Here is a 25,454-nt window from a genome sequence, read left to right on the forward strand (position 1 = left end):
GAACAGAATAGAATAACTGGAAGGGACCTTGGGGGTCTTCTAGTCCAGCCCCCTGCTCAAGCAGGAGACCCTATACCGTCTCAGACAGGTGAATGTCTAGCCTCTTCTTAAAAATCTCCAGTGATGGAGCACCAAGGATTTCTGGGGGTAAGCTGTTCTACTGATTGATTGTCCTCACCGTCAGGAAGTTTCTCCTTAATTCCAGGTTGCTTCTCTCCTTGATCAGTTTTCAACCATTATTTCTCATCCTTCCCTCTGGTGCTTTGGTGAACAATCTGCCCCCCTTTGCCTTGTGGCAGCCCCTCAGATACTGGAATACTGCTATCATGTCTCCCCTATTTCTTCTTTTCTTTACACTAGCCAAACCCAAGTCCCGCAGTTCTTTGTATGATTTAGCCTCCAGGCCTTGGATCATCTTAGTTGCTCTTCTCTGAATTTTTTCCAAACTCTCAGCATCTTTTTTGTGATATGGTGACCAAAATTGGCTGCAGTATTCCAGATGTGGTTTCACTAGGGTTTTATAAAGTAGTAATAATACTTCCCATGATCTTGATTCTATGCCTTGTTTATACAACCCAGGATGTATTAGCTTTTTTTGGTTGCTGCTGCACACTGCTGGCTCATAGTCAAGTGATTGTCCACTAGGACTCCAAGGTCCCTCTCAAGTTGCTGTTTTTAAGCCAGGAGATGCTGTCTGTCCCCAAGAACCTCTAAGAAGAACAAGGGAGACCCCCCCCCCCTCTGGCCATCTCCAAGTCAAAAGGCTGCAAGAATCCAGATGCTGCAAGCAACAAAGGAAGCAGTCAAGGCTGCAACTGAGCTGTGCCAGGAAATCTGGAGAACAGACGGTTAGAGGAGTCACACAACAAACAAAGATCTGAAGCAGGAGATAAAGAGTACAGATAGACCTCGACCTATGACCATAATTGAGCCTAAAATTTATGTGGCTAAGTGAGATAATTGTTAAGTGTATCGCTGAAGCTGTCAAGTTAGTAACCTGGCTATTAAGTGAATCTGCCTTCCCCATTGACTTTGCTTGGAGAAGGTTGAGAAAGGGGATCATGTGATCCCAGGATGCTGTGACCATCATAGATACGAGTCAGTTGGCAGGTGTCTGAATTGTAATCACGTGACCGTGAGGAATGCTGCATGGATTATAAGTGTGAGAAACGGTCCTAAGTCACTTTTTTCAGTGACGTTGTAACTTTGGCCGGTCACTAAGCAAACTGTTGTAAGTCGAGGACCCCTGTAGTCAGGCGATTGGGCCGCTCAGCACATCGTGCGCAGCCGAGCGGAGCCATCCTTGCGGGCTCCAGCGATGCTTGCTCGGGCACCGGGGGCTGCAGAGGGTCGCCTCTGGGCGGGTGGTGGCTGACAGGGCCAGAGCCGGGCGCGGGCCCGGGAGAGGCCGAGCAGCGGCGCCCCCTTTGGCCTCCTCCAGGCTGGCGGGCCGGGCAACCTCGCCGAGCCCCTTTCCGTCCCCCCCCCCGCCCCCGCCATCGCGGGAGGGCTCGGCCTTGCGTCCGGCGGGAGGCGGGCGAGGCGCGGGACTACGGCTCCCGTCGTGCCCCGCGGCGGCCGCCGGATGAGGCGCCCGCGCTTCCGGGAAAGCGGCGTGCGGGGCTTCCGCTTCCGGCGGCGGCGGCTGCGCGATGGCGGCGGCGCCGGACTCGTCCTCGGCGGCCGCTGCGCCCGGCGGGCTGGTGGTGTTGGCCTCGGCTCGGGCCTTGTCCTCGCCGCCTCTGGCTCCGCCGGGCGCCCGGGAGGCGCAGCGCCTGCTCCGACTCCAGCTGAGCGCGGCTCCCGGCCCGGAGCGCTTCCGCCTCGGCCTGCGCGGCGGCCCGGACTCCGGCCCTGAGCCGGTGAGGGGGGGAGGAGGGGAGGGGGAGGGGCGCTTCTCCCTCCCCCCACTGCCGGCCGTCCGGGCGGGGCGGGTGAGTGACGCTCTCTCTCTTCTCTCCCCCCCCCGGGGCGGGCGCAGGGCCTGGTGGAGGAGTACGGGCTGCGTGAGATCTCCTACGAGGCCCGGAGCGGCACCTGCCACGAGCTGAAGGTCCTGGCCCGGCCCGACCACCCGCTGCTCTTTCACTTCGAGGACGAGCAGGAGGCGCAGGCCTGGTGGGCGGCGGTCAGCAGCTCCCTCCGCGAGGTGCAGAAAGGTCAGCCGCCGGCCGGAGCCCCCTCCCCGGATTCCCCTCCGCCGCCCGGCAGGAGAAGGAATCGCGGGCCGAACCGAAGAAGCCCCGCAGGGAGGCGCCGCCTCCGGAGGAGGCCCGAAGCGGGGCTCTCGCTGCCTGCTGCGCCGGCCCCCTACCTGGAGCGGGTCCCGGTTGGCCCCTGGGCTGGTTCTGGCTCCTCGGTTCCTCTGAGGCTTCTGGACCTCAGGCGGAACTCTGGCGGTGGATCCAGGTGGAGGGCGGGCATCCCGGCCAACCGTTGGATCTCCCAGGCGCTTCCGTGGGAAGCTCTTCGGAAAAGTGTCCGGAAACGCTCCCCGCTTGGCTGGCTTGTTTTAGCCCTGCGGTGGGTCTCCCTCTGAACAGCCCCCTCTGGGCTTCGGAGGATTTGGGGCTCTGCCTGCTCCCTCGCCAAAAGGAGAGCGACCCCCCCCAAAAAACCATTTTCTCTCTCCGGCTCCAGAAGGAAGCACTGGGCTCACTGGACGCCCCCCTGCCCAGCCTTTGGCCACCCCGACCGCCCTTCCCGTGGAGACAGCAAAGAAAGGTTAGCGTGCGCTGCTCCCTAATTGCCACTTATCCCTTCTAGGCTGTCAGATGGTTCAGGATAATTAAATTGAAATACTTGCAGCGATGCTAAGTTTTGGAAACAGAGAAAAATGTGTCCTTTTTTAATCTGAGCAGTTCTTATTTTGTTAGGTCTCTTGGCAGCTCTCCATTTCCTCAACTTTTGTGGATCGTCTGCAAAGGTTGGGGGTGGTTGGCACCATATCCCCCAACTTCTGTGGGCAACCCCAGTTGCGGTCCACGGGGGATGAGCAGGTTGACCTGTCTGCCCCATTTTATTTAATGCCTGCACCTGGGGTGCATTTGACAGTTTGGGGTCCAATATCCTCCACAGGCAGATGATACTCAGACTGAAGGGGAGATACAGGTTGTCCTCAACTTACGATCTCAATTGAGCCCAAAATTTCTGTTACTAAGGGAGACATTGGTTAAGTGAATTTTGCCCCATTTTATGACCTTTCTTGCCACAGATGTTAAGTGAATCACTGCAGTTGTTTAGTTAGTAACCTGGTTGCTACATGAATCTGGCTTCCCCATTGACTTGTTTTGTCAGAAGGTCGTAAAAGGGGATTGCTGCAACTGTCATAAATTTGAGTCAACTGCCAAAAAATTTGATCACATGACCATGGGGATGCTGCAGGGGTCATAAGTGAGAAAAATGGTCATGTTACTTTTTTTCAGCGCCTTTGTAACTTCAGACAGTCACTAAACGAACTGTTGTATGTCAAGGATCACCTGTATAGCAGAAGTCTATAAGGTCTCGGTGGGAAGAAACAGATTAAGACTTAGAGTGATTAATCCTGAAATCAATTCTGGTTATTAACTAACTCTGATAGTTCTAGCTAAAGGTAGAGCTTGCGTGATCTCGAGGTTCCCCAGGAGTCAGAGCTCCTGCTGGATCAGTACCTGGAAGCTGTGGTCAAGAGAGCCCTTGGCCAGTTTTAACCAGTGAAATCTTTGAGGGCTGCATTGACGGGGACACTGCCTGGGGGGGGGCTCTGAGGAAGCAGTGAAAGGGCTGTCTAGATGATCTTCTGCCAGCTGGAAGCTTGACCTATGCCCACCCTGGCTCTGTGGGGCTGAGGACGCTGAAGTTATCACTGCCTCATTATGTGTGTGTGTGTGTGTGTGTGTGTGTGTGTGTGTGTGTGTGTGTTCCAACAGCTTTGAAAGACATTGTGATTCCTTCCCTCCTGATAAGATCCTCCCTGAATCCATTGGTGTTAAATAAACTATTATCCAGTCACCAAACCTTTGAGAGAATGTTGTTTGATCCACTGGAGGCATATTAAATATAGTATGGAGAAGTCATTTTACAAGACCACCAACCATACTCAGAAGGCACATTTTCTGTCTGGAATTTTAAAAAAAACAATCTGTAAAATATCATTAAAATTCACTCCATCCCAATGCACAGAGTGGCTAACAGTGTCCCTTTGATTCTGGGTTACCATAGAATCTATGGTATAACTATAATGCCAATTCACTACTGGCTCTGGGCACGTGCAGATTAAAAACAGACACAACCCCTAAAACCAAACCATACAGAGCTCTAAGCTTTATTTAAACTGCATGGTTTGCCTCCAACCCTGTTCAGGTGGGACTTAGGTAAGAGACTGAAAGGGCACTGATCCATCTTCCTGTTTTGCAGAGATTCCACTCCTCCTTCAGCACGTGGGCTCCATCGGTTGTAGAGGGGTGGGGAGGTGGCTCTGGTGGTCTCCATCTTAAAGGGGTTCCATGGGGATCAGCCGTCTCCCCTGTTTGGCATTCGATATTGTCCCCACTCTGAACTGACGAGTGTCAGGGTCTGGATGAGAATAGAATGGGCTGAAACTGAACCCTGACGAGATGAAGATGCTGCTTGGCTATCAGGCTTCCCCACTCAGACCCATGTTATCTCTGGATGGTCAGAAACTGTCCTGATGGAAGAGGTTTGTCCTCCAGACTCACCACTGTTGCTGGTTCAGGGGAGAGACCGTGGCTCAGGAGCCTTTGCCCACCTTTGGGTGGAGCCCCAGTTGTGTCCTTACCCTAGAAAGGAGGACCTGGTGGCTCTGTAGCTCACACCCCTGTTTAGACGGCTGCAGTGCGCTTTACCTGAAACTAAAGAGCGCTTGGATGCTCAGCCACAGAGCCCAGCATGATGGGCTGGCTGGTTTCTGTCTCTGGGAATGTATTGTGCATATCCGCAGGCCCGCACCGGCTGCTACCTATTAGCATCTGGGTGTCATTTAAAGTCCTCGGGTTTTTTTAACCTATAAAGCCCTTTATAGCTTGGCTCTCACCTGAATGGTCCCAGCCTCTTAGATAATCCAGGGAAAATCTGCTTGTGGTTCCCTGTCCTTCAGGTGATATAAAGGGAGCTGGAGGCAGCCACTGCCCACCGGTATGGTCATTCTGTACAGTTCAGGCTGCTCCAAGAGCCTTCAGGAAAAGGTTGAGGATGCGGCTCTTCTGGGGAGGGTGGGAACCTTCGGGCTCATCCTTTTGTCCTTATTTCCCTGTTAACGATTTTTTAAGCTTACCAAGGATGTTTAATGTTTGCTTTCTACAACGTGAGCAGGGTACAAGCCAGAAGTACAGTAAACAAATGATAGTCTCCTCCTTGCTTCCTCAGAAGACCTGGTGGTCCATCTTTCTGCAGCCATCGAACTTGGAAACGAGGAGGAGGCCATGCGGTGCGCTTCCTTGCTTGCCCAGCAGCACACAGCCCTGCACATCCAGCTGAAGGAGTCCTGCTACCCTGCCAGCCAGATCAGGTGAGTCAGGAGGGAGGGAGGCCTCCTTTGCAGGTGGCTCTTCCTGTTTAACCGGTGCTCACTTCCTCTTAGCATGAAGGTGCAAGTGGAAGACGCCTCCTGCTCCGCCAACATCACGGCCCGGGTCCACACGCACACCACAATCGCTGCCCTCAGGCACCAGGTACTCGGCTCGCTTCGTCTCCCCTCCGGGATAACCTCTGGAAAGGGGGCGTTGGGCTGACTTGTGGGGCAGGGCTTGGTTGACGGTCCGGTAAAGCGTGCTTGGAAGGCCTTCTTAGGCCCTGGAGCTGTGCAGCCCCCATGTGCCCGCCTGCTTTGCCCACCAGGTCTTTCAGGATTATGGATTCCACCCCACTGTCCAGCGCTGGATTATTGGGCAATGCCTGTGTGTGGACAACCGAACGGTTGGGTCCTATGGAATCCGGAAGGATGGCGATACGGCCTTCCTCTACCTGCTCTCAGCTAAGGGAGCCAACCTCTCCGAGCAGCGTTACAAGGAGGACAAGGACTGGGTGGTGCTCCAGCCACCCCCCTCCTCCATCCCTGGCAGCTCTGACGGCCGGCACAGAGGCATAGCCAGTTCTTTGCCGAACAAAGGTGAGCTGGGAAACCACGTCCTTCCCCCCCCCCCGGAAGAAGTTTGTGTGCCAGCGCTGGCCTTCACCCCCTGCTTGGAAGGTGGCCGGGCTGATGCCAAGGCTTTTCTGCCCACAGGCGGGAAAGAGCCCAACAGGAAGACGGACATTGGAGAGATCACTCGCTTCCTGGACTCTGTGCATATGAGTAAAATCCTTCCGTGCCGCACTCGATCCCCCACGATCCCAGCTGCTGGCCCCAATTCTCCTGTGCAGGTAGGTAGATCCTGGGGCGGGAGTTGGCTCCCCTCTGCCCCCAATCAGCTGACATCTGACCCTTGCCCGCGTGCCTTGCTCTCCCGTGGACAGCCTTGACTCACTGCTGCCCGGCAGGTGACACTGAGGCAGGGCTCCCTCCCTCCCTCCCTCCCTCCCTCCCTCCCTACTCTACCCAGGCCGGCTGGTCATGTCCCACCTGCACGTTCATCAACAAGCCCACCCGCCCCGGCTGCGAAATGTGCAGCACTGACCGCCCTGCTGGCTATGTGGTCCCTGGGAGCTACCGGCCAGACGAGGTGGAGCGCTGGCGGATGCAGCAGGAGAAGGAGGGCATCCTGCAGTATCAGAAGGTAGGCTGTTTGCAGTGGGAGTAAGGATGGGGTGGGGTGGGGAACCCCTTCTCTTTGTTGGAAGCATTTTGCCTCATAGGCAAAAGAGCTGGCCACCTGTCTCTGCCTGGGCTCGGGCCTTCCACCCGCTGAAGCCCCACCTTGCTGAAGCAGCTCCCACTCAGCCTGGGAGAGACTGCAGATCGGCCAATGCAAGGCTGTGTTTTTAAAATGCCCAATTCTTAAAAGTTTGAATTGTAGTCTGTGCTCCTTCAGCAGTGTCAAGGCAGTGCAAGCACACATTTCCCCAAGGCTGGAAGAGCAGGCACCGATCCTTGCTCCAGAGGGAGGTTTGCAACCCTGGGAGCGCTTCCCGTGAGAGTGTGCAGAGTGTGGGTGTGTCAGAGCCCTCCCTTGGGGGCCTCTCCAGAAGGGCCTCCCCTTCCGCAGATCTCAGTGCTGGAACTCCCTTTGTGGGGGAAGCAGCACCTGGGCCAGGCCAGGCCTCTCAAAATCAGCCCCCACCCCAGAGACAGCTGTGTCCGGGGAGCAGCTGCAACCAGCCCAGGCCTTTCTCCATGCTGGCATCTCAGGAGGCAGCTCCCAGCCCCCTTTTGGGGACACTTCCACGGAGAATGAGGGGGGGGAGGTCGGGCTGGGAGGTCGGCCGGGGTGGGAACGGTTGCCCAGTTCAACAGGCTGAGGAAGAGGCATAGCGCGTCCCAGGCGGCTGTGGCAGGTGAAGGCTGAGTGGTGGGGAAAGAGGACTGAGCCGTCTGGTTTCAGGTGGGGGGGGGAGTCTCCTCCAGTGGGACTGTACAGAACTCGGGATGGTGGGACTCGTAAGGACCGGCGTAGATGAGCGTTGTGTATTATTAAAGCTTTCTGTATACAATTGGAAACGCCACGTGCGTTTTGTCTTTTTATAACTCCTGTGGCTTTTGCGAAAGCGACCTTTGCAGTTTCTGTTAACGCTTTGTGTAGAAGCCTTCTACTATGTTGTTGTTTTATTTTATGCGGCATCCTGTACCCTGCAAGAATTTCTCCATCTTTGAGGCTTCCAGGGGGACTGTGGCCCCCGACCAGGCTTGTGGGGAGGGAGGCAGCGGTTCTCAGGGCCCCCGATGACTCTCTTCTCTTCTTTCTTTTTTCTCTTGTGGCAGGAAAAGGGAAGGAGAGAGGACAGTCCAGCCGTGCCCTATGCCCACAACCCTGGGCCCCTGGACGACTTCATCCACCTCTCCTCGGAGTTCTCGTAGCTGCACTCGCAGCCCTGCCCAGCTCCTCTGGCGCCACAGGCTCTTGGCCCCGACCGAGGCGGGCAGCAGAGCCCTCCTTTGAGAGAGAGAGAGAGAAACGGGCATGGCCCCGAGGAGGGCCGGGGGGGGGGCTACGCTTGGCCTCCGTTCCTTTACCCAAAGATTCAGGCCAGGGTTGCCGTCCCCTGTTGGGACTGGGAACCCCCTGGGGGGCCGGGTTGCAGCCAAAGGAAGTGGGAGGACAGGCCAGGCTGCCAGTGGGGACTGAGGGCCTCCCTGCCACCCTCCCCAACTGCCTTGTGGAGCTGCTGTGCCTTGACAGGCCGGTCTCTGCCCCGGAAGCAGCCTGAGGATTAGGCCGCATGTGGTGCGAGAGGGAGGCTGGAAACAGAGGTGCCCCGTTGAATTCCTCCACTGCCTCTGTGGGATGTGCTTCGGAGAGTTTTGGCCAGGTTTCTTGGCAGGAGACGGATGGGCTGGGAGGCAGTGGCCCGCTGGGGCCAGGCGTTACTGAGCGTGTCCCAACCCGGGGAGCCCCAGGACCAGGGGACCTTTTCTTGGGGTGCTTGGGCCCGGCCTGCCTGCTGGCGAGCATCAGCAGAGGGCTGAATTCTAGAGAACAAGGGGCTTCCAAGCCCTTCCCTGAAGGTGGCTTTGGGTACCGTTCTGAGATGGGTTAATTTCTGCATCTTGCATTTGAAGTTTTGAAATGAATTGGAGAACTTGTTCCATTAAAAGACGCCTTTGGGCCAGGTGGCCCAGCCAGTGAATCTGCATTGCTTTCTTGACTGAGGCAGGGAGGGAGGGATTCCCCCCCCCCCCATGAAGGCAAGTGGGGAAGACGTCCTTGTGTGGAATTCCCTCAGGAGAAGGTCTGGGGAGCAAAGAGGACCCCTGTTAGAGGGGCCACATTGGATTCAGGGTCACCTTCTGAGGGGTCCCCTTGCTGCTTGAAAGGCACCTTCCCTCGTTGCAGCTGGCATCCCCCCCCCCCAGGGAATCACGTGGCCGAGCTCCTGTGCTGACATCCTCGTGGGAGCTCCCTCTGCGCCTGTTGGGGCAGAAGGGGCTTGAAAGAAGAGGGGGAATGAAGTGGGGAGAGGGAGGGTAGAGCCCCTCCATCCCACCCCCCAAAAAACCCAGAGTCCCTTGACCACAGCTCTTGAATCAATGCGTGGCTGCCTCTCGTGGGTACCAGGTTCATGAAGTCTGGGTGGGTGGATGGGTGGGGAGGAGTCCTGCCTCTTCTGCTGCATAAATTTTAAAAAAAGCCCACCCAGAGTGGGTGAGAGTCGGGCAGCACATACATTTAATATTACAGTTATTGTACAATATCATAGGAAAGGAGCGTAGAGAGTTGCCTTCCCAAGAAATGGATCTGTAGTTTTGTCAGCAAGGATGGCGTTTTTCCACCCCCCCCCGAAAAAAAACCCCAATATCTTTGCTTGCTGTGTACATGCGCTACTCTAATGTACTACCCCCGTTTTGCCATTGCCTGGGTTTACAGGCTAGGATGTAATCTTATGTTTCACAGCTAAGTGGCTGAATTAACAAATTAACCCTGTTTTCTACCAACCCAGTTAGTTTCTTCTTTTGATCTTCCTCCCCAGTGCCACTCTGAAAGCCTGGATGAGCAACTGCTCGAAAGCCCCACCAGAGCCCCGGCTAGAGTCACTGAAACCCAGAGGAAGTGTGTGTGTGGGGGGGGGCTGTCTGTTTTAGCAAAGGTGTGCAGGAGTGTCAGCACTGCCTGAAAGATTTCTGAACAGACCAGTCTGGCCTCGGGGAGCAAAATGCAAGGTGGGGGGGGAGCATCAGTCCTCGGTCGCTGTGTAAATTGGGCCCTTCTGAGCTGCCAGGGCCCCAGGAAGAGGGTACAGCTGGCCCTGGTGGGAAGCACGGCTGCTTGGCTTCCTCTGGTTCTCAAAAGAAAAGCAACCCTATTGCCTTTTTAAATATAGGTATTCTGCAGGAAAATACGTGCCTTTTTTTAAAACGGAAAGCCGGCAATAGCAATATATAAAACCCCAATCCCAACAAGATGGCTCAAGAGCCGGGAGAGTCAAATGGAAGGATCTGCTTGCTTTGGGAGACGTTTATCCTGGTTGGCTTCAGATAAGTTCACGATCCATTTTGTTTGTTTGTTAAGCCATTGGATGAGCCCAACCTTCGCCAGCAAAGCCGGGGTCCTGGGCAAACTACCTTATCCATGCTGTAGGTCACCCATCCACTGGGATCGGCAAAAATGCCACAATGGGCTTGTTTGACTTGGCATAGAGAGTAATTATTGTGCATCCCAAATTAATAATAAAGTTGAAGGGACCTTGGAGGTCATCTAGTCCAACCCCCTGCTCAGGCAAGAAACCCTATACCACATTTCAGACAAATGGCTGTCCAATCTCGTCTTAAAAACTTCCAGTGTTGGAGCATTCACAACTTCTGGAGGCAGGTTGTTCCACTGATTAATTGTCCTCACTGTCAGAAAGTTTCTCCTTGGATCTAGGTTCCTCCTTAATTCCAGGTTGCTTCTCTCCTTGAGTTTCCCTCCATTGCTTCTTGTTCTGCCTTCAGGGGCTTTGGAGAATAGCTGGACACCCCCCCCTCTTCTTTGTGTGCAGCCTCTGAGATATTGGAAGACTGCTATCATGTCCCCCGTCGTCCTTCTCTTCATTAGACTAGACCAGTGGTTCTCAACCTGTGGGTCGGGACCCCATTTGGGGTCGAACGACCATTTCACGCCAAACAAGGCTGCCCGCCATTTTTTCCCCCTTTTCTTTGGCCACGCCCCTGGCACCCAGTGATGTATAAGTGGTTGGGAGTCACCACAACATGGGGAACTGTATTATGGGGTCGCGACATTAGAAAGGTTGAGAACCACTGGACTAGACAAACCCAATGCCTTCAACTGTTCTTCGTATGTTTCAGCCTCCAGTCCCCTGATCATCTCTGTTGCTCTTCTCTGCACTCTTTCCAGAGTCTCAACCTCTTTTTTACACCGTGGTGACCAACACTGGGTGCTGTATTCCAAGTGTTCAGAAACTGCAACTGCAGGATGCAAAAGCCCCTTGAGCACATTCTGAGCCTCGCCTTCTGCTTTCTTTGCCAGAAATGGAGCTCAGGGGTCTTTTGCATAAACTCTCCTCTGCAACTTCACCATTTAGTTCAATGGGAAAGGTGGCTGTGGAAGGTGTGATCAACCTTCTGGTGCCCATGAATGAGTTGACCTAGTTCACAGGACCTTTTTTTCCCACTGAAGTTTTGGATACCCGTGTTTATCATGGAAAGTGCCGGGGTCACAAGGACGAATATGCAAGAGCCCTTTGTGGGGGGCTGGGCTTGGCTGGAGTGACCCTCTGCTTGGAAGAGCAGTGCCCAGTGTGGGAATCCTGGACCCCCGGGCCAAGGGGCTGCCTGGGAAAGGCAAGTCAGGGTGCAGCGGGGAAGGGGGGGGTCTTGTCTGACTCAAATCAAGCTCCATTGGGGTTGGCTATTAGAAATGGGTGGACCCAGCTCCGGGGCATAATGGGGGCCAGGCAGCTGGAGCCCCCTGCGCTGGTGTGCTGGTTGCTGCTTGGCACTAAATCCTTGAGACCCCTCAATCTGTCCAGCCAGGGCGGGACCCTTGCCTTCCGCTTGGTGAGAGTCTTCTTCAGACTGTCCTCTGCAAATTCCAGTTTTCCTCTAATGACCCCGGAACGTTGTGTTGAGATTTTGTACAGGAGAATATCGTCTTTTTTGCTGGTTATGGCTTCATGAATAACTTTTTTCTGTGCTCCGTCCTTCCCCAACACGGGCCTGTTTCACGTGCTTTAATAGGCAGTGGTGAATTCTATTACCTGCTCTGATGTTATTGGTTCCCTCGGCATCTCGATACGTATATTTTATTGAGCACTCTCCTTTCAGGGCTGCTGTCTGAGTTCAGCTGCCTTGGGCTAGCTTCACAGGGAGCGGGTGGGTTTCAAAGGTGACAAAATGATTCACTGATAAATAAGCAGCTTTTAAAATAACGGTGAAGGGCTCTGGTGAGCAACACTATGGCTTCCTCGTTCTCTCTAGGGAAGCTGCTGCAGAAACGCCCCGGAGCCTTTGTTTTCCCCGCTTGCGAAGAAGACGCCTCCTCGGGCTGAGGCTCAAGCAGGCTGGGCCGGGAATGCCTGGAACACCGAAGGGGTTTCTGTTGTAAACCCCGCTGGCAAAATCTGCCTCCTAGCATCCGATGGGTGCTGTGCCCTCTAGAGGGGCAGAGAAAGGCACCCCGGTCAGCAGTTAGGCACGCATTGCAGGATAACTGGGGGGGGGCAGCAAGGAGGGGGTGGCTCTTGGACCTGAAGTGCCCTTAAGGCTGGCTCCATTGTCATCCCAGCAGCTTCAGCTGCCAAGGCCACAGAGACGTCCCCATTTCTCAGTTGTGCTGCCCTCATCCTGTGCCCTCGCGGGGCCTTCCGTGCCAGAGGGCCCTGGAAAGCTGGGGTGATGCACAGTAGGCATTTCACACAGTTGTGCCAGTAACACTTCCAGGGATTCTGCTCCGAGCCTGCCCCCCTATATCGGAGCCGGTGCCTCCATCCCGCCTTCCTTTTGCAACCCTCGGGCTCTGCTTGTGGGGCGCTCTGCCTTTCAGGCCTCTGGCGGGCTCCCAAAAGGCCTCGGGGGCCACTTTTGTGCCAGCTGCCAAGCCCAGCTTCCTGCCCTTCCTCCTGCAGGCTCGGGAGCAGGAGCGGCGGCAGAATTTCCAGCAGCTGTGCCAGCTGGAGGACGAGGCTTTGGTGCCCAACCAGGAGGAGATGGAATGCCGGATCTGCTACCTGAAGGTGGAGCCGGGCAACGGGGTGATGCTGAGAGAGTGTCTGCACAGCTTCTGCAGGTGAGATGCCTCGCAGGAGGCAGGGCCGGGCCCCACCTCAAGCCCTGCTCTGAGCCGCCCTCTCCTTCCGCAGAGACTGCCTGCGCCAGCTGGTCAACTGCAACCAGGACCCCCAGGTGTCCTGTCCCTTCCGGGACGATTCCTACGCCTGCACCAGCCACCTCCAAGACCGGGAGATCCGGGCGGTGAGTCCAGACCGGGAAGCTGCCAGAGGAGCACCTGAAGGCACCTACAGAGGGTGGCTGGCAAACACACACACACACACACACACACACACATACACACACATACCTCTTGGCAGGCTCTGAGCCAGCTCCTCCCCCTCCGCAGCTGGTGACCTGGGCCGAGTACGAGCGCTTCCTGGAGCACCGGCTGGCTGTGGCCGAGAGCCGGGCGCAGAACAGCTACCACTGCCGGATGGCCGACTGCCTCGGCTGGTGCGTCTACGAGGACGACGTCAACGAGTTCCGCTGCCCCATTTGCTGGGCCCTGAACTGCCTCGTCTGCAAGGTGGGCCCAGTGGGTGATGCCTCGGACCTCCCGCCCTGGCTTGGACTGGGAGCCAGACAAAGTGGGGGAACATTGGCAGGAGGGAGACGCCCCTGAGCGCCCCATTTGCACCCTTCAGCTATGCCTGCTGCTCGTTTGCAGGCTTCTCCGAGACCGGCAGCCAGAAACAAGTCCCCCTCTTGTTTTTCCCTGCGTTGCTCCCCTGCCAGGGATGGCTGGTTCCTAAGGCCCCGGGTTCAAGTCAGTGGACTTGGCAGAGTTGCGGCCCTCTGCCCAGCAGAACAGAGCCCTGACAGAGGAGCCCATCTAAACCTTGCTGGCCAGCTGCAGCTGAAAGCAGGGGGCAGCTGCTCCAGATGGGGACAGGTTCTCACCCCTTGCACAGAGGGGGACCTTGTGGGGTGGAAGGGCTGAGCCTGAAACGGCCTCTGTCCACAGGCCATTCACGAGGGCATGAACTGCAAGCAGTACCAGGATAAGTTACGCTCCCAGGCTCACAATGATGCTGCTGCCCGGGAGACTAACAACATGCTGAAGGTGAGCAGCTCTCCCCCCCCCCCGGGGCCGGCTCCTTCGCCAAGGAGCCCGTGTCTTCCAAGCAGCTGACGGTCCCCTCTGTCCCGGCAGACGCTGGTGCAGCTGGGGGAGGCCATGCACTGCCCCGCCTGCCGCATCGTGGTGCAGAAGAAGGGCGGCTGCGACTGGATCAGGTGCCCCGTCTGCCAGACAGAGATCTGCTGGGTGACCAAAGGGCCACGTTGGGGGCCGGGGGTACGTGTCCTCAGTGGGGAGAAGGCAAGGAGGGCCAAAGTCTTCCTGCTGGGGAGGGGGCTAAGGCACCCCCTGCCCAGGGAGCAGGCCAGGCCCCTCCCTGCTCTTGTGCTGTCCCAAACCACCCAGCCGCTGAGCCTAGTTGTCCTCTGGGGAGCCCACAGGTCTTCTGCCTGGGTCCGATAGTGTGGAGCTCTTGTAACAATGGGCCATTTCCGCATTTTAGAAGGCAGGTGTGTGTTTTTGTGTGTCTGCGCACAAGTGCAAAGACATTTGTGAACAAACCTGAACCAAAACCGCTCTGGCCCCTTCTGACCAGCCTGTCTGATACTTCAGAAAGGGGGAGAGCAGCCCACCTCGGAAGGTGCGGAAGGGGCCACTGGGTCCCCCCCCCCATCCCAAAGGGTCCAGGATAGCTGATGCTGCACCACCTCTGGCCCGCCTGCCCACACAGGGAAGAGCAGCCCGGGAGTTAAGCGCTGGGAGTAAAGCAGGCTGCTGAGCAGGGCCTCTGGATCTCACAAGCTGCTGCCTGCCTCCCCAAAGGCTGGTGGGCCCCGACGCAGCCTGGCTTCTTTCCGCCAATTGCCGAAGCGGCTCCCTTCTGAGCCCCATCAGATCACCTGCCCCAAAGCAGGCAGGGGCCAGGATAGCCAGGCCTCAGGAAGACGGCAGGCTTTGGGAAACCGGGCCTCAGCGTCTCCCAGGGGTGCAGTTGCAGAACACAAAGGGGGCAGGAGGGGGGGGCGTGGGTTTCGACTCTGGCGACACAGAGGGGCCGGGAGGAGGCTGGAGGGAAGGGTGGCCTGCCAGGTCACCCCACTCACTCGTTTCTTGCAGGGCCACGGGGACATCAGTGGGGGCTGCCGGTGCAACGTGAACGGAGAGAGATGCCACCGGCTGTGCCAGAACTGTCACTGAGCACCTGCCAAGAGGAAGTGGCCTCCCCCCCACCCATCTCAACAGATGAGCTGGGTGGAGTTCCACCTGGCTGCTGGGCTCAAGCCCGCTTTATTATTTGGGGGGGGTGTTTCCCTACTTAGCTGTTCCTCCCCTTCCTGGACTCCTAACTGCATGACGGGTAAAAACATGGGCCTCTTTGCAGCTTCGGTAGATGCTGCAACATCAGCCCTGGGCCTCTGGCTCCGCATTTGGCTTGAAACGACAGCAAGTGAGGGATGCCTGCTTTCTGACTTCACTTGAGGGAGGGAGGGGGGGAGTCAGAAAATAAGTCGGTTTTTCCCTCCCTCAAATTATTTAGATTCCTCCCCCCCCCCCAAAGGCTTTAACTGACACTTCTGGGCAACCAAGCTGCAACTATTAAACTTTCAGAGAGTGAAACCAGAAGGAAGGGGGGACTCCCGCTCCAGGTTGCTGCACAGGCGGAGAGAACCTTCCCAATAAAAGAAAAACATGCCAGCCGTGAGCATTGATTCTTTTCAGGGCGGAGGAAGATTTGCAAGGGAAGGGAAACGGGGGGGGGGGCAGGAGTGGCCACAACCTAGGCGAGATGATCTGCAGGCCGAGGGGACTCAGCGTCTCAAGAAAGCAGCTAACGTCTGGTTGAGGAAACACGTTTATTGGGTGCCTGCCACCCCTTACCCCAGGGTCCTCTTGCCAAGGCTGCGAGAGCGACTGGATGAATGGCGGGAGGCATTAAATAGCAGCCAGGGTGCTCGGGAGAAGCAGCCATCCCCCTCCCCTGCCCAGCTGCACGAAGAGCGAAGTGCCATCAATGCTCTGGCATCCGAGACGGGTCTGCCTCATCCAGAGGTCAGTCACGACGCTGGTAGAACATTTTCCTGCTCAGCGCAACCGAAAACTTGTGCTTTGTCATCAAGTACACGAAGGGTATTGCCACGGACGCGATCAGTATTGTCTGGGTAAAGACAGGGGAGGCTGTCACAAGAGTTTCCCTCCCCCCTCCCAGGCATCACCCCCTCCCCACCCTGCAGGCAGCCCTCGGTCCCCACCAGGAAACAGCAGCTGCTCCTGGCTACTCCTGCCTGGCCCATCAGACCACGGCCGGCAAAGAAGACGCACCTTGAGGCCTAGCCGCTTGCGGTCGTCGAATTCTGGTTCCCCTGCCCATCGTAAGAAGGTGCAGACGTCTTTTGCCACCTGCGACATGGTGGCAGGTGTGCCTGTAAAGGAGCAGACCCGGGTGACCACCAGCCCAGTCGAGGGAAAGGCCTCCTACCAGCCCCCCCCCCTCCAGCCCACTCACCATCGTCGTATTCCAGAATGTCATTGTAGATGGGAGGAGCCATGGCTATCGCTTGTCCGGGGAAGTAGGGGTTGTAGTAAAGCCCCTCCCGCATAGTCACGCCCCCTGGGGGGTCGCAGTAGCCAGTGAGGAGGGAGTAGACGTAGTCTTCGCCCCCGTGCCTGAAATGGAAGGGCGGTGAGGGCCCAGCTTCTCCAAGCCTCTCCTCTGCCTGGCAGTGCCAACCGCCCAGTTGTGCCCCAGCCCCTCCTCAGGCGGGACTACCTGGCTTTGAGAATGAGGGTGAGGTCAGGAGGCAGGGCCCCGTTGTTTGCTGCCCGTGCCGCTTCAGAGTTGGGGTAAGGGTCGGGGAAGCGGTCAAACAGCTTGCCAGGCCGCATATACATCTCGCCGTTTTCATTGGGTCCGTCCTGCACCTCCACCTAAAGGGCGAGAGGCCAGCCTCGCTGTGAACCCTCCATCTTCCCCAGAGGAGGAGCCGGCATTTGCCCTCCTTCATCCGTAACCACCTCAGCTCCCCGAGTGGGGTGGTGACGTGGCCACCAGTCCTACCGCCAACCACTCGAAGACGTGAACCAGACACGAGGCAGTCCGGAGCAGCGCCCACGCCATGCCAACTAGGGTCATCTCCCTGTGGTCCAGTTCAATCCTGCTGCATGCTTTGCTTACCTCCGCAGCCAGGGCCTTGGCTTCCTCTTCAGTGTGGGTAGCACCCACAAGATTGCGAAAGGACATGTACTCCATGCTGTGGCAAGCGGAGCACACCTGCTTGTACACCTGGTACCCACGCCGGACACTGTGGACACAAACGTTTCCATCAGGCCACGAGCCTCACAAGGCAGCGCTTACAAACAAGGCAGCCATTGAAACCACAGAAACAGGGAGCCGACAGGCAAGCACAGGAACCGAGGAACGTCCGGCTTCCACTCTTGGGGAATGGCTGTGCCCAAGACCAGGATTCCTCTGAGCTGGCCTGGGATGCCCAATGCCAAAAGAGGGAGGCAGCCGGGCCAAGCAGGGATCTCAGAGATGACCGTCTGGACTAAAGGCAGACAGAACGCGGGTGCAGGAGCAGCAAAGGAAGTGGAGCCAGCTATAAAGTTTTTCCCTAAGTGCCATCAGGCGGGACGGGACAGGGCGTGAAAAGAGACAAGGCCTGGCAGCTGCTTCCTATCAAGAGGAGGCAAAACAGACTCCAACAGGACTGCCAGCCCTGCCCTCTTGGGCCAGGACACCACGTACCTGCTGTGGTCCAAGGCAGTCAGGATGCCACCGTGGCTCCAGGGGTAACTGGGGGCATGAAGCTCCAATTCCGAGGCATTCACAGCTCTGTGAAGGGCCCAGGCCAGCCCTGCCCCACCGACTGTCAGAACGCCCAGAGCGCTCAGGGCTACCCTCTTGCCCCGGGAGAGACCCGCCAGGGACGCCACGTTGGCCTGCAGAGAAAGGCAACTGAGTGAATCTCCTGCAAGGGAAATGGCGCCTTGCTCCTCCAAAGCGAGCAGGACGTCCTCGGAGGACACACACACGAGATATACTGCAGAGTTCCCACGTTGATAACACAAAACTCTGACGGAATCCTTCTGCACAAATCAGGCCAGAGCAGCGTTTCTCTACTTTGGCAACTTGAAGATTGGGGGGGGGGCCTCCCAGAACCCTCCAGGAAAGCTGGCTGGGGAATTCTGGGAGTTGGTCCCCCCATCTTCAAGCTGCCCAGGTTGAGAAAGAACCGGCTGGACAATTCAGATATCCAACGTGCCACTTCAGCGACTGGGGTCGCCCCACCCTCTTGGCCAGGGAGGAGGGTTGGGGGCACCGGCCTCCCCTACAACAACGCGCTGGGCTGCAAAAAACTGTCATGGGGGAGGCGTGGGGGGGGCACGACCTGCTTTCCGATCTCCCATCCATCCCCCTCGGAGCACTTCAGGGCCGGGAAGAAGCTGCCCCCCCGGCCTCTCTGCCCTTCCAGGGGGGGCCTGGAACGGGCTCTCCCGCAGGGCCGATCCGGAGCGGCCCGACGGGCGAACGGGCTTCGTTCGGCCGCCCGCGGGGCTTCCCGGGGGAGCCTCCCCCCCTTCCTCCCGGCAGCCGGTCCGGTCCCTCGCCGCAGTGCAGCAGCCGGGCTGCGCCATCGCCGGGCCCGCGGGCGACGGGGCAGCAGCAGCAGCAGGAGGCGGCGGCGGGGGGAGGTCTGGGGGGTTGGGTCGGGGGGGGGCGCCCGGCGCCGGAAGGAAGGGCCGCGGCCGAGCGGGGTGACCGTGGGGCAGCCGGCGGGACCGAGCCGGGACCGAGCGTGGGGAGCCGCGCGCGCGCCGTCCCGGGCCGCCTGGCCATACCCGCGTCTGGGGTCCGCCGGGCAGGGCCGGGACCAGGAAGCGCCCCCGGGAGCGCGCCAGGCTCCGCGCCGCCGTCGCCGCCGCCGCCACCGCAGCCATCTTGGGGCGAGACGAGCTAGACAGCTCTCCCACCAGGCGCCGCGCGGCGGAAGTCCGGCCCTCCGAGCGACGCCCTCCCGGATGCGGCGGGCTAGAGCGGCGCGGCACCTTCGGGCCTCCCCGGATGGAGCAGGCAGACCTACGAATCAGTTAGAGGAGCGCTCCCTCCGCCTCTTCGTGGGCCCGCAGCGATCGCAGCTAACTCCGGCTGGATTGGTGGAGCGGTCAGCGGCGCCGAGAGGGAGGGCGGGACCGGAAGCGCTCAATCCATCAATCAGAACAGATGGGACGATGGGTGGAGATCCTGGACCATTTCTGACAGGTGGCTGTCAAATCTCTTCTTAATAATCTCGAGTGATGGATTTCGGCTTTCCTGAAGGATCAATCTCAAGAGAAGTATGTTGTGGTATGGAGGAAATGGATAGATTTTATACAACACAAGATGGATATTAAAAAATATTATTTAGCTTTTTAATAATTTATATTGAAAAGCCAAACTTTTTTTCCCTTTTTTTATTATTATTTTCTTCTTTCCTCTTTTCTATTTCTTTTTTTTAAATATATTACCTCTAATTATTTTATAACTTGTCCAAGTAATGTATTTAGATTTGTTTATAGTTTTATAACTTATATTGAAAAGTTAATTTTCTTTTCATATTTTTTATGTATTTCTTTTTTTCTTCTTCTTTTCTGGTATTTATGTTTTTCTTTTTTTATATATATATTGTTGTTAATTATTTAGTAATTTGTTTAAGTAATGTATCTAGATTTATTTATATTTTATACTTTTCTTAAGATTTTTTGAAGAAACTCTAATTAAGCCTATATCCAGCTCTGGGATAGTCGGGGGAGGGAAGGGGAGGGTTGGGGAAAATTGTTTTGTTTTTGTATTGTAAAATCTTATAAATTTTCAATTAAAAAAAAATCTCAAGTGATGGAGCAACCACTTCTGGTGGCAAGCAGTTCCACTGGTTAATTGTCCTCACTGCTGTTAGGAAGTTTCTCTTTGATTCCAGGTTGCTTCTCTTCTTGCTTAGCTTTCTTTATTCATTGTTTCTTGTCCTGCCTTTTGGTGCTTTGGAGAATGAGTTAACACCCCTTTGTGGCAGCCCCTCAAATACGGGAAGGCTGCTACTTCTTTTCTCTAGACTGGCCAAACCCAAGTCCTACAGCCGTTCTTTGTATGTTTTAGCCTCCAGGCCTTGGATCCTCTTAGTTGCTCTTCTTTGCACTTTTCCCCAAAGTCTCAACATCTTTTTTCTGATATGGTGACCAAAACCTGATGCAGTATATCCCAGGTGTGGCCTCACTAGCGTTTTATAAAGTGGTACTAATGCCTCGTGTAATCTTGATTCTATGCCTGTTTATACAACCCAGGATTGTGTTAGGTTTTTTGGGTGTTACTGCACATTGCTGGCTCACGGTCAGGTGATCGTCCACTAGGACTCCAAGGTCCCTCTCACAGTTGCTGTTTTTGAGCCAGGTCTCACCCAGTCTGTACTTGTACCTTTGGTTTTTCCTGCCTAAATGTAAAACTTTGCTCTTCTCCACATTAAATTTCAGGTTGTTTTCATAGGATCCATGGTTCAAGTTCAATTTCCTTGTTTCAAGTTCCTTGTTCAAGGGCCCCACCCCAGCCTTCAACCTCTCAAGCTCAGCTTTGCAACCCACCCGGGGTGCTTTTTGACTTGGGGCCTGCGAGTGCCTGAAATATGATAGGGGCGGTGGGCACACACAAATCCACTCTTTGCACCACAACTTCCAAACTGTTTATTTTGCCAAAATGGTTTCCAGGCCAACCACAGCTCCCGCCCCCCCCCCCCAGCCTCCAGAGGGTCTTTCTAGCTTTTGCAACCGCAGCAAAGTCCAAGAGAATCAGCGGCCCCGTGGCCCTTAGCCAACCTCTGTGACCCCAGCAACCCTCTGCAGCCGGCCCAGAGGAAGGACCTAGCCTGCAGCCGGCCGGATGTTCAACACTGCGAGCTTGGCAGCATCCTCCTCCATGCCCTCTTGGCACCATCAGCTGCTGTGCAGGAGGGGGGTCCGGACTCCCCTCCCCGGTCCACTTCAAAACCTTGCCGGCCTCTGGTGGGCAGAGGCCAGGGGGAGCTACTTCCAGAAAAGCACGTTCCAGAAGAGCAGCCAGCAAGGGTAGACGAAGATGGCCACAAAGGGAAAGACGATGGAGCCGTAGAGGTAGTGGTCCAGCAGCCCCTCTGCAATCACCTGGAGGAACTGCTGCCAGCCCTCCAGGGGCGAAATGGGGTACTCCATCAGCTCTTGGTACAGGAAGATGCAGAGGAGGAGGGTGATGGCTGGGGAGACCAGCAGCAGCAGCCCCGCATAGAGGTACCTGCAGGGGAGAGGGGGCTTCTGATCACATCCCCCTGGCCAAGACCTGTGCCCACCCCCCAGTGGCTTTTCCTCCCTCCCGCTGGGCACCTGCAGGCTCCCTGCTGGCCTGGGCCAGAGATGCAGGGCGAAGCCTCCTCAGGTGTTCTACCTGCGCTGCTTAAGGCGGCTGAGTGGTTGGGATGGAGTTGCTTGCCAGCTTTCCAGGCTTAAATCGGAGGGCGGGGAGGGGAGGGAGAAACATGGCCTGCCTGGCACTCCCCCTCCCTGCCCCAAGATGCATCGTCACTCTTTCCCACTAATTTCTTAAAGAAACTGCAATCTAACCAGGGTGCAAAAGTCCAGAAGGTTTCACCCATAAATTAGCAATCCTTTAATCCAGGAATCAGTAAGAGCAGAAACGGGCCATCTGGCTTGGCTACTGATGTTACCAACTGGCCTAGTCATTCTGCGCTAAGCTTTGGGGCGGGGGCGAGGGAGGGATTCATGCTTGTGAAAACGTTGGCTTCCTTCACGGCAGTCTTCGGTGCACAGAGACGGTTTCAGGCCTGGGGCACCGGATACAGAGAATGGCCCTGAGTTCAAAAGTTCTCCTTCCTCTCTGGAGAGAATCACCCCCCACCCCCTGCTGCCTCAGAGCTGGCCCTGCAGCGCTGCTGTCCCTGCCCTGGGACATACCTGGGCCCCGTGGGCTGCACAATCGCCGCCACGGGCGCCATGGTGACTGTCAGCAGGAAGCCCAAGGAGAAATTGATGAGCGCGACGCAGCTCAGCTGCATGGCCAGGTAGAGCAGCGCAAACAGCTTCAGCATCATCCAGCCCTGGTTGCTCCCGGAGCCCATCAGGACTCTGCAAGGCAGGAGCCCAGGTCAGTGTGGGCAGAGTCCTCCGGCCCCCGCCTTCCCGCCCCACCGTTACCTGTGCGTGTTGTGGGGCAAGGCCAGTCCGGCCACATAGATCCCAATGCTGGTGAGCACCACGGCCTCCGCCTCAGAGACCGGGAAGTGTTCAGTGGCCACCTGCTGCCCCCAGACTGGCACGAAGTAGAGCGCGAGGCCAGTGGCGTGGCAGATGAGCAGCGGGGGGACCAGGGTCAGCAAGCTGGGCCTTGGATCCTGTCCCAAAAAGGATGGGAGCAGCTCAGGGAGTGTCCTGCTCCACCCCCAAAGCATGGAAACGGCCGAGCCAGAGCCGGCCAGGCATGTCCTCCCCTCCCTGAGGCTGGGGAGTTCGACAGCAGGCTGAGCACAGGGCCCAACTCAATCCCCAAAGAGAGAGAGAGGTCTACCACAAGCACAACACCCCCCTTCTCCAGGGACCAGGGCTACCGTTTCCTGTTGCAACCCACCTCCACGGGAGCAGGATTCGAAGCCTGGTCCCCATCGCAGAGCTGGCTCCCGTCGCCATCAAAGCTGCTCAGCTTCATCCACAGGTCCAGAGCGTTGAAGGGGAGTCCAGGAAAACAGGACTGACATAAGCATGCCCCAAACACCGACACCCGGACTGCACCCCCATGGCATTCTAGGGACAAGAGCTGCTGACCGCAGCTTCTGGGTAGAGGCGACCCCCAGCCTTGGGCCGCTCTCTCAGGCCAGAGGGCCCATCGCCTACTGAGGAAGCCAAGGCCCTGCAACGGGATGGGACCTCCATCTTCCATCCCCCAGTGGCCCCAAACCCTGCTTGCTCGGCACATGGCCCTGGAGGCTCAGGGTCCCTGCGCACGTCTCCAGCATCCCACTTTCCTCGGGGGAGGGGCATCAGAGGCTCTGGAAGCAGGAGCCCCCCCCCAGCCACCCTCCCCGAAGCGGACATGCCCCCGTCTCAGGCCTCCCGGTGAGCAGGGCCGCCCGCTGGCTTGGCCAGGCGCCTCCGCTGGAGCAGGATATCCTGAGGACCAGGATGAGGAGGAGGAAGCCGAAGGCCGGCATGTAGAGCCCGATGGAGACGAAGCGGGAGAGTGAAGGCAGCAGGTAGAAGAAGTAGGACTGGTGCAGCCGCTCCAGCAGGTTGTTCAGCTTCCGGAAGATGCCCTCGAAGGTCCTGGGGGAAGAGCGGAAAGAGCCTTGAGGCCTCGGGTCCCAGAGGGGGGTGCCCAGCATCCCCCCGGCCTCTCCTCGGACCTCAGCCCGCTCCGGCACTCACACGCCCATTGCGCCCATGTCGAACTTGTACTGGCGGAAGCTGTTGATGCCGCGGATGGTGATGGCCTCAATGTGGTAGCGGAGGAAGAGGCCGTGGTCCCCCTGCGGGTGGCCGGAGCCCTGCTTGAGCACCATCAGCAGCAGCGTTTGGAGGGAGTGCAGGAAGGCCGGGAGGGAGTCCCAGTCGGAGCGCTGCAGCTGCAGGAGGGGCAGCAGAGAAGGCCCTCAGCAGGGCAGGCACGGTCTGGATGATGCCCTGGTTGCTCCCAAGAGCTCGGGCGAAGGACTCTTGCGGCAAGGGAGGGACACCACCACTCCCACCCCGACCGGGGAGGGATCCTGCTGACAGACCGACCACATGCCTGCTCCACCAGTGGCCGAGTCTGGCGCAAGGCACCTCCTCCGGCCTGGCTGGGCTGATGGCCAAGAAGGTCTCCCCTCTGGGCAGCCTCCAAACCGGCCCAGGACACACGAGTTCTTCCGCGCACCTTGCCCTGGATGGTGCACAGCAGCCCGTTCTTCTGGCAGAAGGAGTAGAAGAGGTTGACCAGATCCAGGTTGGGCAGCTGCCCGTTCAGCCCCTCCACGGCCACGTCAAAGCTGGTGATGACGTCGCTGCTCAGCTCCAGAGAGATGGCCGCCTGGATGGCTCCTGCTCGGCCGAACGTCCCCGAGGACTGCGTGTCTGCAGAGGATACAGCGGCTGCGTGGGTGCCTCCCTGAGAGAGGGGGGCCGGGCGGTGGGAATTCCTAGTGGCTACATTCGGAAGCTCTGTGAGAGGCTCTGCCAAAAGCCAGGATCGGGTTTCCCGAAGCTGCCAAAGGGCCCAATCCCTGCCCTGATTTTCTAAAAAAAGGTTAAAAGTTCTGCTCGTTTTAAGAGAAGCGTTTGCTAACAGCCGGATGGGTCCTACCCGATGTGGGGAGCAGCAGACCCAATAGGAGAGGCATGGGGGGGGGGCTGGGGGCCCTGGAGCAGAGCCAGGGAGGGCAGGGGGGAACCGAGGCTCCCACCCCTCCAAGCACCCGGATGACCCCCCACCTGTGACGTTGACATCGTGGTAAGCCTCTAGCCAGGCCTCCATGCCGATCAGGTCGTGCTCGTTGACCAGGAAGATGATGTCCTTGGCCCAGTAGATCTGGCCTGGGAGGGAAGGGCAGCTCAGCACCGGCCATCCTCTCCCTCCCTTGCCCCCTCCCCTGCTGCGGGCCTGGCCCAACTCACCGCGGAAATGCGCGGCCAGGGCCAGCATCAGCCCCACCGCCTGGCTATTCCGCTGCTGCCCGGCACTGCAGGGCACGCTCAGCACCAGCGACTCGGTGCTGGCCGCGCGCGGGGCCCGCAGGATCCCGTACACGTTGGTCCCCTTCACCATCTGCGCGGGGAGAGGAGAGGGGAGGAGGGAGCCGCCTGGGCGTCGCTGTCCCCTCCCGACCTGCCCCCCCCTCCCCGGCCGAGCCCCGGACGTACGTATCTCTCGCGTGCCTCGTCCGGGAAGGGCAGCGTCCGGGAGAAGCTCTGCGCGTAGACCTCCAGGCCCAGGCCCCGCAGGCTCTTCTCCAGCCAGGCCACCGGCAGCGCCCTGCGGGGAGAGGGGCGTTGGTCGCCGCGGCACCCGCCCCCGCCGCCCCGCTCCCGCGCCCGCCCCGGCGCCCCGACTCACCCGGCGGCCTTCTTGCGCTGGGCGGCGAACTCGCGGGCGAGGGCCAGGGCGCGGTCCCCGCGGGCGAAGCGCTCCTCCACCATGGTGGAGCCCATGGCGTTCTCCGACATGGAGGCGCGCGGCGCCAGCGGCTGGAAGGCCAGGCCCAGGAACCAGCCCAAGCCGGCCACGAAGCTCAGCGCGCTGCGGACGAGAGCGGGAGGAGAGCGGCTCAGCCGGGCGGCGGACGGAACCCCACCCCCCAGCCGCCCCTACCCACCAGAGCGGCGCCTGGAGGCGCAGCAGCAGCCGGGAGATCGCGCGGCGCCAGTGCGGGTCGGAGAGGAGCCCCATTGCGCCCGGCCGGCAGAGGCGGTTGGAGGCGCCTCCCCGGAAGACGCGCACGCTCCGTCCGGCGTCGGGGAGGAGCAGTCCCGAGCGCGCAGCCGGCGCCTCCCCGCGTTCGCGCCCGGATTGCACCGCTGGAGGCCCGGGGCTGCTCCGGGACCCGCCGAGTCGCGCCCGGCGCCGAGAACGGCCCGAAGGCGGCTGGAGCTCTT

At 58.0% G+C, this 25,454-nt stretch overlaps 3 protein-coding genes across 5 annotated transcripts; 1 reads left to right on the forward strand and 2 right to left on the reverse strand.

Annotated features, from left to right (window-relative positions):
- The first annotated feature begins 1,623 nt into the window (after positions 1–1,623).
- SHARPIN (SHANK associated RH domain interactor) lies at positions 1,624–15,517 on the forward strand. Of its 3 annotated transcripts, XM_039364668.1 has the most exons (14): positions 1,624–1,862; positions 1,982–2,159; positions 2,641–2,724; positions 5,365–5,506; positions 5,579–5,669; positions 5,836–6,106; positions 6,224–6,360; positions 6,540–6,713; positions 12,655–12,815; positions 12,889–13,000; positions 13,146–13,325; positions 13,764–13,862; positions 13,953–14,096; positions 14,937–15,517. In XM_039364668.1, exons 1-14 carry the CDS (start codon positions 1,653–1,655, stop codon positions 15,015–15,017), a joined length of 2,064 nt encoding a protein of 687 aa, XP_039220602.1. In that variant the 5' UTR covers positions 1,624–1,652; the 3' UTR covers positions 15,018–15,517. The 3 variants fall into 3 exon arrangements, with proteins under 3 accessions (XP_039220602.1, XP_039220603.1, XP_039220601.1); XM_039364669.1 differs by lacking the exon at positions 13,953–14,096; XM_039364667.1 differs by lacking the exon at positions 14,937–15,517 and having other exon boundaries at positions 13,953–14,833.
- Positions 15,518–15,654: 137 nt separating this feature from the next.
- LOC120317796 (cytochrome c1, heme protein, mitochondrial) lies at positions 15,655–18,816 on the reverse strand. The gene is made up of 7 exons (XM_039364671.1): positions 18,660–18,816; positions 17,566–17,759; positions 16,993–17,119; positions 16,588–16,745; positions 16,324–16,484; positions 16,140–16,240; positions 15,655–15,975 (listed from the first exon to the last, which is right to left on the reverse strand). The coding sequence occupies exons 1-7, from the start codon at positions 18,756–18,758 to the stop codon at positions 15,871–15,873; spliced, it is 945 nt and encodes a 314-aa protein (XP_039220605.1). The 5' UTR covers positions 18,759–18,816; the 3' UTR covers positions 15,655–15,870.
- A 1,744-nt stretch (positions 18,817–20,560) lies between these two features.
- GPAA1 (glycosylphosphatidylinositol anchor attachment 1) lies at positions 20,561–25,443 on the reverse strand. The gene is made up of 12 exons (XM_039364670.1): positions 25,175–25,443; positions 24,916–25,098; positions 24,723–24,834; positions 24,477–24,627; positions 24,294–24,395; positions 23,740–23,936; positions 23,253–23,449; positions 22,997–23,150; positions 22,459–22,551; positions 22,029–22,225; positions 21,789–21,959; positions 20,561–21,111 (listed from the first exon to the last, which is right to left on the reverse strand). Exons 1-12 carry the CDS (start codon positions 25,246–25,248, stop codon positions 20,868–20,870), a joined length of 1,875 nt encoding a protein of 624 aa, XP_039220604.1. The 5' UTR covers positions 25,249–25,443; the 3' UTR covers positions 20,561–20,867.
- Between the last annotated feature and the right edge of the window lie 11 nt (positions 25,444–25,454).

Source organism: Crotalus tigris, unplaced genomic scaffold, assembly GCF_016545835.1.
Source record: "Crotalus tigris isolate CLP2741 ecotype Arizona unplaced genomic scaffold, ASM1654583v1 scf7180000019818.546109, whole genome shotgun sequence".
Lineage (NCBI taxonomy): Eukaryota > Metazoa > Chordata > Lepidosauria > Squamata > Viperidae > Crotalus > Crotalus tigris.

Bases quoted from the DNA above. Each gene is read 5' to 3' on its own strand.
- SHARPIN (XM_039364667.1), top strand. From the start codon at position 1,653: ATGGCGGCGGCGCCGGACTCGTCCTCGGCGGCCGCTGCGCCCGGCGGG. The intron at 2,725-5,364 runs GTTAGCGTGCGC...TTGCTTCCTCAG, and splicing joins CGTGGAGACAGCAAAGAAAG to AAGACCTGGTGGTCCATCTT. The intron at 6,714-12,654 runs GTAGGCTGTTTG...TTCCTCCTGCAG, and splicing joins GCATCCTGCAGTATCAGAAG to GCTCGGGAGCAGGAGCGGCG.
- LOC120317796 (XM_039364671.1), bottom strand. From the start codon at position 18,758: ATGGCTGCGGTGGCGGCGGCGGCGACGGCGGCGCGGAGCCTGGCGCGC. The intron at 17,120-17,565 runs GTACGTGGTGTC...TTGTGTCCACAG, and splicing joins ACTGCCTTGGACCACAGCAG to TGTCCGGCGTGGGTACCAGG. The intron at 16,241-16,323 runs GTGAGTGGGCTG...GCTCCTTTACAG, and splicing joins CATTCTGGAATACGACGATG to GCACACCTGCCACCATGTCG.
- GPAA1 (XM_039364670.1), bottom strand. From the start codon at position 25,248: ATGGGGCTCCTCTCCGACCCGCACTGGCGCCGCGCGATCTCCCGGCTG. The intron at 25,099-25,174 runs GTGGGTAGGGGC...TCTCGTCCGCAG, and splicing joins CGCCTCCAGGCGCCGCTCTG to CGCGCTGAGCTTCGTGGCCG. The intron at 22,552-22,996 runs ATATCCTGCTCC...CTCCCCTTCAAC, and splicing joins TCCTCATCCTGGTCCTCAGG to GCTCTGGACCTGTGGATGAA.